At 36.0% G+C, this 12,271-nt stretch overlaps 1 protein-coding gene across 4 annotated transcripts in view; it reads right to left on the reverse strand.

Moving 5' to 3' along the window:
• Positions 1 to 262: 262 nt before the first annotated feature.
• The window catches only part of ZDHHC20 (zDHHC palmitoyltransferase 20), a 67,458-nt gene continuing 55,449 nt past the window's right edge, over positions 263 to 12,271 (reverse strand). For 2 of the 4 annotated variants that reach the window (XM_026708954.2, XM_087937154.1), the window contains 4 exons: positions 11,542 to 11,631; positions 7,905 to 8,020; positions 5,458 to 5,535; positions 263 to 4,765 (listed from right to left, as the gene is read on the reverse strand). In XM_026708954.2, coding sequence (XP_026564739.1) covers positions 5,498 to 5,535; positions 7,905 to 8,020; positions 11,542 to 11,631 — 244 coding nt within the window. In that variant the 3' untranslated portion in view covers positions 263 to 4,765; positions 5,458 to 5,497. The remainder of the gene's footprint in view (positions 4,766 to 5,457; positions 5,536 to 7,904; positions 8,021 to 11,541; positions 11,632 to 12,271) is intronic. The other 2 variants (XM_087937151.1, XM_087937152.1) reach the window with 1 other exon arrangement.

Raw genomic sequence — 12,271 nt, forward strand, 5'->3', positions numbered from 1 at the left:
TTATTTGGAAGACTCTAGGGTATGTTGAAGCTGCCCTTGAAATGTTAGTAACAAAAGACACCAAATAATTTAAGATTTTAATGAGTGTAGTCTTAATTGAATTAAGTAGAAGAGATTTGCTTTTAAGACTCCCCAGGCAGTGCATAAAATGGCTGAAGCATTTTCCATTTCAATAGAGGCTAAATGCATTTTAATGCCTTTCCTCTTTTTTATTTCCCTACTCATTTATGACAATGCAAAATAAATAACTGAAATCGAAATGTAGCAGAAAGCCTGTTCCCAAGTTATTTATTTTCTTATGCATTCATTATGTCATAATACATTAATGTATCATCAATTTGGCAAAGAAGGGCTTAAAGATTATGCTTTTTAAAAACAGTTATAATTAAGACATGATCTGTACTTTGAGATACAAAAGTCAAACATGATTGAAAATTAATTACACTGGTGGAAAATATACATGAAGATATTACAAGGTGCAGTTAAAAATAGGAAAATTTCAGGCAAAGTGATCGCTCTTACATAGTTCATTTATAAAAGCCCATTTAAAAAGTCTTTATTAAATTATTAGTGGCAATATGCTTTTTCTGTGCATAGGAATACTATCTGCAACATAAAGAACAGGTGCATTATTCACTTTATGTATCCTCTAAGTATCCTCATACCATTTTAGATTTGAATACTTGCAAGCCTACTACTACAACAGAGAGATCTATATTTAAGTAAAATATCTGCATACACCTTTGTCATAATAACAGTGCAATATGTCTGATGTACCCACTGGTATATAACGCAGGTTGCAGCAATTTTGGCCAAACTATGCCATTCTATTAATTTATACTGGGGAAAAACAAGACGTAGTGAATAGCACTTCCATAATACCGTATAATGTGCAGCCTTGAGCCATACAGTTGTCATGTTCACAAAATAAGTAGCTTCCAGGTAAATATATTTAGGATTGAGGTAAAAGACCACAATCCTTAAATCACTTTCTGAAGCTTTCCTGGTATAATTTAAGAATCCTGGGAGATACTAGGATTGCAATAGAATATTAGATGTTTGATAGTTTATCAGTTCTTTGGTACCAAGAAACAAAAATGTTATCTCAAAATATCGAAGTATGAGCCATTTAACTGCTGTTCAATCTTCCAAAAGACATATTTAGTAATTTATTTTGTAAACATGGAGTCTCATTCTATTTCAATTTTCAAGTATAGTCTGGAAAATACACATTGGATTTTTAAGACTAACTGAAAACCTGCTTTTATGGTATAGGTGTATAAGATATATTTTTTGTAGCTATGATCTAAATGAAATATACTATACAGTATTGTAAATAATATATTTAATTACTTGGACCTTGTCACTACATTAATAGAAAATTACAAAAATAACAATTGGTAGAACATTTCTCCAACACAGGATGCCAGAGATCTCTTTAATCAAGTGCTGTTTTAAGCCTTTTCTATTAATCACAATTCCTTGGAATAAGAAACCATAATTACTGGAAAATACTTGTCTTATTTAAAACTGCAGCATAAAATTAATTTATAATAGCAGCCAGTAAATCAAGTCTTAAGTTTGTAGAACTAAACTTAACCAATAACTGGGAAGGGACTTCCTAAGGCAATCAAGAATCTATGCTTACAATATGCAAGCAATAATTCCCCAAAATGAATGTACATTAAATGTTTCTAATTATACCATTACGTGTTCATAAACAAAATGCTTTGATAAAGCACTTAAATAAAATCTACACATCTTCCAATACAATCAGCATGATATATCATACTCTTTGGTATAATTTCTTGAAATTAGTAAGATTTTCTATCTGTAATTCAATATTATAATCACTTTTCTTTCTGACCCGATATATAGATCAGGGCTATCAAACTTCCGGCTCGTGGGCTGGATGTATCACACCCACGCCCGGTTTAGGGGAAGGGGAAAAAAAGGTCCCGCTAAGTCACATGATGCCGTCCTGACGATGTGAGCTTGACACCTGATATAGATGGTTTCACTAGTCACTATTGGAAATTTTTCAATGGCTTAATGATTGAAAAATAATTTAAAATACTAAATATTGCCAACATAGTTTTAAATTTACCTCAATTATTACTAGAGATCTATAGATGCCAAACAAATAAGTGCAAAGTGCTATTATTTGTATGTATACTTTACTCAGAGAACCCTGTTATCCATTTTTACTGATGCATTTGGATTTTTATTTATCTTTTAAGACATTTTTTGCTGTAGTCAAGTTATTGGTGTAATGGTATGTGGGAATGACTTTGGGAGTTGGGAAGAGCCACAGCCAGAGAAATGGTTGGACAAGAGGCAGCTTAGTCTAAGGAAGCAAGGTGGGTATGGCAAACATCCCAGAAGGAACCCTTCCTAGTTTCCTGGACCAAAAAGGCAACAGAAGAGACATATACTTTCAGAGCTTGCAAGACTGATGTCAGCCTTACAAGATGGCCCAGAAAGGAAGCACGCTCACATGAGCTAAATGTAAACCTCACAAGGATGAGTTTTGCAAAACATATTTCTCCCTTGTCATCTTTAAGGTCCAAGAAACTACAGAAGGTCCCTTCTGAGACAGCCACAGCCACATTGCTTCCATGGCCTAAGTTGCTGTTATCCAACTTTTCCCCTGGCTATGGCTCTTCCCCGTCTCCCAAGATCCTTCCCACATATTACAAATAGCTTGCAATAACTGATCTTTCCTATGTACCAAATAATTTAATTTAAATGTATTTGCTGTTACTTCTAGTTGTGGATTTTCGGAATTTGTACTGTGTTCTGACAGCCTGATTTCCTTCTATTTTATCCTTCCTATATCTAGACAACACTAATTCACAGCACTGAATCACATTATCTGACCAAGAGGGTAATGAGATTTTGAGCCTAACTTGTACTGCAAAGATAGGATGCATCAGTGAGTCACAAGAACTGCACAATGTCTTTTATTTCTTCTCATTTTAGAACTTAATCTGGAAAAGCCACATTAATAGATATATTATGCATTTTATGCTATGTCCTGTTGTTTATAATACTCAAAATCAGTTTTTTAAAAAAATATATCACTTGTACAAATTTTGTTTTATGGATTAAAATAAGAACTGTAGAACTGTTGAGATATAACCGATGACAATAAATTTAAAAGTATATAACAGGACAGGAACTCCTATCCAACCACAGAGTGAGAGAGAGAAATTTTATTCTCTTCAAAATTTCTCAACCATAACAACTTTAATATGTAACACCAGCTCCCAGAATTGTAGGAGCTGGATTTCTAAATATGCCAATGTTATTAAGAGTCATAATAATCAGAACATTGCTGGGAGGATTGGTGATTGTGTGGGAAAGGAAATGCATGCATACAGTCCTTGTCAGAGTCATGCATCCAGTGTCTTCCTACCCTCGTAACACAGGGCTGTCAAACTCCTGGCCCGTAGACCAGATGCATCATGCGCTGGCTACACCCACGCTTGGTTTAGCGAAGGGGAAAAAAGTCCCGATATGTCATGTGATGCTGTCGTGACAATGTGAGTTTGACACCCCTGCTCTAACAGATTAATGTAAGCTTTTACTGTTGTACTGAAAGTATACATCAGTATTTATTGTTAAAGGATAGGATTAGATCCAAGATCAAAGAGAGATAGAAAAGATGGGGAATCCTGAACAATGAAAGCAGGCGGCTGTGAACAAGGTCTCCTTTCTCAAGTTCCTTCCCTAGTCCACTCTATGTTTCTAGTGCAGAAGGTTATGAAATCCAATCCTTCAATAACACTTGCCAGCTTATTTCCTATTTAAAAAAAGCAAGAACAGAAAGAAAAAGAAAGGGAAGATTTCTGTTCATTGCTGAATAACCTGCAGATTTCAGAAAGAATATGTATGTTAGGGATATCAGGCAAAAAAGCTTACAAATAAAACCCGCAATTATTAAATATTCTAAAACAGGAAGGGAGAACATAACTTTTACAGGTTTCCAAGAAATTAAAATACCAGATTTCTTAAAAATAATGACCAAAATTGCTCAGGAAAATAATTTTCTCAATCAGTGCTTCAAATTGCTAGTGAGATGAGAAGAAACCTTGCTTCTCCAATACTGTACAGTATTGTAACAACACTGTATTGCAACAAATCAAGTCTGAAAGAAAAGGACTTTGATTATCAGAGAAAGTTAGAAAGTCATAGTTTTCAACTGGCTGCTTCAACAACACCTCCACCATTACTACTGGTTAACTCATGATAGTTATTTGGGGGGGAACGGACGGACCAAAAGTACCAAATACCAGTAGTCCACCAGATGATGATTGAGCCACATATAACCGTATTGTGGAATGTTAATGGTGAAATGCTATAATAAACTACATGACTACCCTTTTCTACCCCACTTTTCTCCCGCAGAACTGTCACGAAAGTAATGATACCAGAGTGGCATTGCTTCACACATGAAGTTTGCAGAATCAGTCACTACCACAGTGCAGCTGGAATGCATAGTTTCTGCACTTCTGAGTCTTGCAGACGCTTGCAGGGCATTTGAGAATTTGGCCCTTGTAATAGCTTATGTCCATGTTGCAAAAATGCACATCACGAATCTTAAGGCATCAGACTTTCTGCACCGGAATTGCTTATAAGCATCCACTGGATACCATCAACAATCTCATTTTCCATGTCTTGTTAACATGCTGGAACTGCTCCATTGATTTATTGGTGTCTTCCTTAAAAAAATAATATCCAAGCACAAATGTATTGTAGAAATCTATTTGGAAAACAAACTGGGTAAGTATTTAATTGAATAAAGATAAGTAAAGGCAAGTAAAAGACATGCTAATTCTGCACCGAAAATTGATTTCTCTGCTATGAATTATTATGTAAGAAAAACTTTCCAGAAAAGACACTTGCTTTGCTAAATCAGCTTTCTCTTGTCAAACTAGCTATTAATTTACAAATTATTATTGTTTTTATACAGAAGAGGTTTTTACTCCGCCAATTGTTTGCAAACCTTCCATCTTCTCTGGAGTTCTTTATCTGTTTTTTGGATTTAGCCTGCAACTTGATGAAATCTATCTACTGTTTTTGCAAAACATCCACCATGGGATGTTTAGTATCAATACTGGAAATCCCTTTTCTGTAATTCAGACAAAATTTGGATTTAAAGCAGCATTTGTCCTTATTTCATACGCTTATATTAATTTCTTTTGAAGAATAGAATTAAAAACTGCTAAATTTGGAAGCAGCTCAAATTAAAATAGTGCTTAATGTGGTAACATTGTGGAATGTGGTGCTAAAAAGAAGCTAACATATGCAAAGTATGAAAGTAAGATAGAAAATATTTTATTATTAAGTGTGACTCAAGGTCAGTCTACGGTGCGGCCCATGTTTGCTTTCCTCTTTACATAAAATATTGTGGAATCAAAGTCATATTGACTTTTCTGAGTATGCATGTCTTACCATTTCTCCTTCTCTGAAAGAAATGGATACTGAGATAAGATCAGCTCTCCAATGAAACTATAATATGTTTTTTTACACCTGAAAAAGAAGAAGAGCCTGGTTTAGAGGTTTTACACATCAGAAAGAGGAGGATGCAATTACTACTTAGTTGTGTTTTCTTTGTTGATATTCACTGTCTCCTGTGCCAGGTGTTTCATTTTAATAGTGACTGTATATTTTAAATAATGATTGTTTTTATGTATTTTATTGTTTTAATTGTAGTATGCGGCTGAGAACCTTTTCATGAAATGGGCAGCCATATAAATTTGATAGATCCTCTTCAGATATTTGTTTTCAATAGGAATTGTGAAATCCTTCCCCAAGATGACTGCTGCCTGGTAGAAAAATGTCCTCACTTGCCGGTGATCTGCTGTTTTTGTTGCCAAAGCTGGTTCTTTAGCAGTGTTGGTACCTGGATTTGAATGGAGGCACTTAGGAATAACCCAAAATGACTTTTGAATGGCTGTGGACCCACTCAGGATGGGGGATCTTGAAGATTGGAATTCCCTGTGAGAGCAGCCAGAAAGTCATTGATATTTTATTTAACTTTTCCTATCAACACCATTTCCTATCAACAGACCATTGTCATAAGCAAGCCTGGGTTTTAACTTCACTTTGCTTTGTTTCTTTATCCTTAAAAAGTTAATTGGCTAGCTGAATGCTGATTTATTTCAACCCTCTGCTGAATTTTATCTCTTTTTTTTTTGTTTTCCTTTGGCTGTTTTCATTAACTTCAGCTTTTCCATAAGGAAATATGGCTTTTCTTTGGCTTAGTGAAAGTGCTTTAACTTGATTTACATTTTTATTGGACATTCACCACAGGGATTTTGTATTTTATCAATTTACAAAAAGTTTGGACTTTATTTTTCTTAATCCTTTTTAATTTTGGATCAAAATATCCAGAAAATATTCTTTTCTAACATCTACCATGTTAGGAATGTAAGTCACCTAACAGTTATTTGGGTTGGAAATATATAAACTAGGATAGACATTTTAATACTGTATCTTTAAGAGAATGCTAAAACTGTAATTGGGTGTGGTTCCGCAAATGGCCATAAAATGGAGCCAGAAACCTGGGTTGTTCAGTCTCAGAAGTGTGTGAGTCTCTATTCCTTCTGTTGGAGAGAGTTGCCGTTCCTCCTAATGACTGTTACTGATTGTTGATGTAAGTCTGTTACTGAACTGTTTTTGATACTGGACTTTGATATTTGGATTATCCCTGAACTGAAACCTGACTGCTTTACCTGCGAATGACTTGGACTGCTTATCTTGGACTTTGCTTAAACGTTTCTGGGAAGTAAAAACCTACATTTACTGTACAGTGTATCTGTGTGCTGTGTGTGTGTTATTCTCCACTATTCTCACTATGTCTCCCTGTATGTGCTCATTCTCATAATGGGGAATTACCTCAATATACTACACTGAACAACAATGTATTAGATTACAGACAAGAAAAGGAAGGTAACACTTAAGAAAAGACAACCTGGCAACATGCAATTCTTAGCTGAAAGTTTTTTTAAAAAAGGTTTGATGAACTCATAATGTCTGTGGAAAACTTTCAGAGGCAAGTGAATGTAAATAAATTAAACTCACAAAAGGAATGTGATTTCAAAGCAGAAGATTTGCTGGGAAGAAATATGAACTCAGATTTAGAAATAACAGTTGACTCCATATGCCACCCTGAAGTTCAAGTCTGCACTTTTATATAAAAGTAGAAAATGGTCTGGGTAGATAAGTTGTAAATTGGTCTTTTTTTTAAGTACAATGAAAGAGGTTGAGGAATGTATTCATCACATTTAACTAAGGAACAATTTCAACTGAACTTTTTTGGGAGGACAGACTGGCTTTGGAGATTGGATGTATTGTATTGACAATAATTGATAAGAGATGGTATATTAAGAAACAAACATAGATATTTGATCCAGGATCAATCAGGGTTAATTTTTGGAACAATTTTGAATCGTTAAGAAGCAGTGGTAAATTTCCTACGAGTTGATTACCATAGCAGTTCGTTAAAAGAGGTTTTTGGAATTTTAATCTGATCTTTTTATTATTACTGTTCTTCCTATTAAATATTTTATTATGAATACTGCATACAGATGATAGGTTAACAACTTGTACATAGAATTAGTAATTTAAAATTATTTGGGCCTATTTCACAAAGGGTGGGAAACTAATATTGTTGTATTAATCAGTATTCAACTAGGGAGGACAATATGTGTACATGTGTTAGACTTTTTTATTGCACCTTTCTCTTTTTTAAAGTCTTCTTTGTTCTCTTTTTTTTCTTTTTAATATTTTGGGGTGTTTTGCATTTTAACTTTTTTTGAATAAAATAAAAATAGATTTAGAAAAAAAAACAAAGTGTAAAATCCTGCCCTATAACAAACTGCCATAACTATGCATACCTGATTTAACAGTTTCATCTTCTGAACTGACCTCTACCCACTGGTTATCACCTGCGAGCAATCGATTTTGAGATTCACTGAGTGGCCTAGTAGGAAATGGCTGACTAGTAGAAGAGCTGAAAAATAAAATTTCTGTTAGAGAGAATGGATTCCCACAAAAGTTCATTCTTGCAATTCTTCATGAAATATGTTTAGAACTACACTGTTACCTCTAATTATGTACTCGTATAGTCCAACAGATCTGAGCTGCAGGCCTTGAATGATTTTAGATTTTTCTTTTTTTAAAAATCACTGCTGTCATCTAATGGCTCTTCAGATTTTCAAAGGTCAGATTTGTAGCCCTAACTACTGTATAACATTCATGTTTAACCTAAAGAAAAACAACTCTAAATTTATAAGAAAGCCTCACAAGCAAAATTATTATTTTTAAATGATCATAAAAATAATACTCAGACACCTTGAACACTGCTGCTTTATTTTGCCAAGGAGGATTACTAACTTCTGTTAAAAGCAATCGTGGAAATTGTTCCTCCAACAAATAGCTACAGTTCTTCAGAGGCTACCTGTCAGGGATTTTTTAATTTGGGTATTGATTCAAGCCATTGACTCAATGGCTTAAATCAGTGGTAGTCAACCTGGTCCCTACTGCCCACTAGTGGGCATTCCAGGTTTCATGGTGGGCTGTAGGGGTTTTGTCCCCTACTTTATAAATCACCATTACTGTGGAACCGGTGGGTGGTTAGATAAAATTTTACTACTAACAGAGATACAAAAGTGAGCAGTAGGTATAAAAAGGTTGACTACCCCTGGCTTAAATGCTACTTTCAAACTTTGAAAGAGACAGCTAGAAACCTTTTGTTTCTAATTTCTCCACTTGCACATCAAAAACAGGTGGCAAGAAACCAATCTAGGGCTCAGAAAACTTCACACAACAACAATGAAATATAAGGTCAAGGAAAAGTAGTCCAAAGGTTTTTCTGCACATTTTTCAGTTAAAACAATTTAACTGAGTAAGAGTTTCCAAAACACATCCCCTATTTATTTATTTGAACTGCCAGAATCAGCAAGAAATTAAAGTACGATTATAATAAAGATAAAAATAAGGCTAAAAAACTAAAAAGGAATGTGAACAATGGAACAAAATTGATGTAACCCATATAGTGTCAGCCTAGTGTGTGAAATCCAGAAACGTGACCATATAGACTACTTCTACTTTATTGTAAGATTACAATAATAGGACCTTGCAAGTTTGAAAGTACAACCCCTCTTGCATTTACAACCTAAGAAAAAAGGGTGTGTCCCTTACCACACCCACATTCCTTTTGTGGCCTTAGCTGCCTCTTGTCTGACCATTCTTCTGGCTGTGTCTCTTCACCCTGGCTCCCAAAGCCATTAAACATAGGTTTTTTGGCCTACTTCTGTTTTTAATATCTGGCAGATAGCCAGCAATTGGAAGTGGGGATGGGTGGGTCACTTCTGATCCTTTGAACGCTGTTCTGTAGCACTGGCTCAGCCAATGATAAATAGCATCCTCACATTTCAGCCCTCTTGCATTCTGGGAAAGTGGAGGATCAACAGCAGTTTTTCTCTTTACTGCTGAAATGGTGCCATTAAATTGAGGTAAAAGGTAATCCTAGTTCCCCGTGGTATAGAGAAGATTGGTTCCTGCTGGAGGAGATAGCTATTTTTAAGCTCTCCTTGTTTTGGAGGACAGATATAACTACATAACCTCCTCCTTCCATCACAAAAATCAAGATAAATCACATGTTTTTTTTGCTCATGTTTACTTTTTTAAAATCTACTTTTCCTTTCTTTTGCTTTTTAGATACCTTTTTGGGAAACTTTTGCTTAGCAAAAAAAACAAAAAAAAAGCCAACCAGTGATAGATTTTTCTGTGGACCTATGGTACGAAAGGGCAAGAGGGGTTAAGCTACCAACTCATAACATTGAATACCTTCAGTTCTCTTCCACACTTCCCTGAGGAGGTGTGATAAGTGCTACAGCTCTTGAATTGCTGGCCTCTCAATGGAATGATACTTTTCAAGCTTCTATAGCAACTTCCTCAGGTAATATTCCATTTTAAAGCTCTAGCTACTTTTCATTACCCAGTTATGAACACCCAGTCAGGCTACAACTTTGAAGATCTTCACTTACAACCAAATATCCCCAGTTTTTTACTATTCACACATATGTTGATGTGACAATCCTCTTATAGATGTGTTATGTGGAAAAAAGGAAGTTTTCATTATTAGTTTCCACTGCCCAAATCCTGGACTTCTTAGATGAAGACCTTGACAGGGATAAAAATCAAGTATAGTCCACAGATAAGGGCCAGCCTTAGCATCAGGCAGCAATGATCCTCTCTTAATGTATTCACATGACAAGATTTATAAAACAAACCTCTCTATTACAACCAGCAATCTAAAGCCTTGTTTGGAATACCTGATTTGGAAAATGGTGTTCTCAGTACTAATAACATCTGACAAATATCAAATAGATGTATATTGGAAAGAAGGAATAACGTTGAGAAGCAGGAGGAAGAACAACTACCACAAGGGCAATGGTCAAACAAAATATATCTGAGTCTGGAGCAGAAATGTAGCTTGAGAAAGCATCCTAGACAAGACCTTCCCTAGTTCTCACTAAGATAAAAGAAAGGGGGAGAGGGTATAGTCAGACTTGCATGATTCTGTTATGATAATTTTACAATAAAAGTAGTAATAACATTTATTACTTTGGTTTCCTAGTCTAGTCTACCTTAAAAGGCCTGATAACCACACGTTGTTTGCTAAAAAAGAATTCCGCACAATCCTGTCAGACAGCATCAGTCTCTACCTAGACTTGAACTTCATGACTCAGATGAGTTCAGTTTTGCATTGGTGCCAGGCAGCAATCTTTTCCTTTTCTCCCCGCTGCCCTATCTCAGACTCTAAATGAAAGAAGGAACGGTCCAAACTGGATGTTAGAAAACAGCTCAAGAGGAAGAACAGATTTCAATATCTTAGTTTCCCTAGACAGCCCAACTGGCCTGCAAAGCTTCCTTTAGCGCCTATCTTCAGGCAGAATAAGCTTGAAGTCTACTTCCTACAGTGGAAGCTGAGCACTTTCAGACGTTGTCAGAAAAAAGGCAGAGGCATTTATAGGGTGGGACATCAATATCTGCAATATAGATGTATAGAACCTATCTATTTCTATCCTGTATTCTTACCAACTCTGGTTTTGTTTCTCTGATCAATCTTACTGGTGTGTCCTTTAGAAACTGGAAGAGAGTGGTTTCCTTCCATAGAAATCCATACCATAATCCTTATTAGCTCTGTGTCTGAAGAGAGTGGGATTCCCACATCGGAATTTCTTTCTCTGCTCTAGAATAAGAAACTTCACAATCAGTCCAATATACTGTTTCAGACAAAGAGATGATGCCGGGCAAGCAAATTGAGAGTTCCATGCCAGACTTCTTTACATGTGTTACGCTGTGCATTAATTCTATCATACACTCTCATTGCAATTAGGTTTAAAACTATTTGGGAACTGAATTCTTGTCTCTAATTATCTGGTGATGAGATGAAAGTGGTCCCCTGTGCATGGGAACGTGCAATAGCAGACTTCTGTGGAACTGTGAACAAAGCATTGCCTGCACCTTTTAACAGTTTCATTTTGGCTTGAGACAGCGAGCTGCTCAGGATCCATAATCACCAGCCGTGTTGGAAAGTTGCAACCATCTCCTAAGCTGCACGGTATAATAAACAAGACAGAACAAGTATTTCATTAGCTTGCTGAATACACACAACAGAAACACATCTATACAACGTAGGTTTTTAAACATCACATTAAGTGGAAGAGTGGTACATAGGCCATGAACATAATATATTCAGCACCAAGTATTGTACCCGGGGCAAGAAAAAGCTTACTGTAGTTTCATGTAGCTTTCAGAGAACATTGACAATTATTTGACATTAATAATTTTATCTGCAAATGTCAAAATGTGTCATCTTAAAAAATTAAATGTTCACATGCTTTTCAGATCAGGAATATCTGAACGGTACATTCTTGCAATTTTTATCAGTACATTCCTGGTATAGTCTACGCCAGTGGTGGCTAACCTTTTTGAGCTCCCGTGCCAAAAATTGTGAGTGCACTGGCGCACATGCTCGCACGTGCCAGCACCCAGAAGGCAATGCGCCCCACCCCCCTTATGCATGTGCACGCAACACCCCCGTGCCTTTTTACTTGCACTGCGCATGCCCCAGCCAAACTTACCTGCACTGAGCACATGTGTGCCTCCCAGCTGATTTTCAGCCCGTTTGAGGCAGTGAAGGCTCGAGTGAAGCCTCTGGAGCTTTTGGAGGCTGAAATACTGGAAGTGCCAA

The sequence above is a fragment of the Pseudonaja textilis genome, chromosome 7 (assembly GCF_049901715.1).
Source record: "Pseudonaja textilis isolate UNSWEBS1 chromosome 7, rPseTex1.2, whole genome shotgun sequence".
NCBI lineage: Eukaryota > Metazoa > Chordata > Lepidosauria > Squamata > Elapidae > Pseudonaja > Pseudonaja textilis.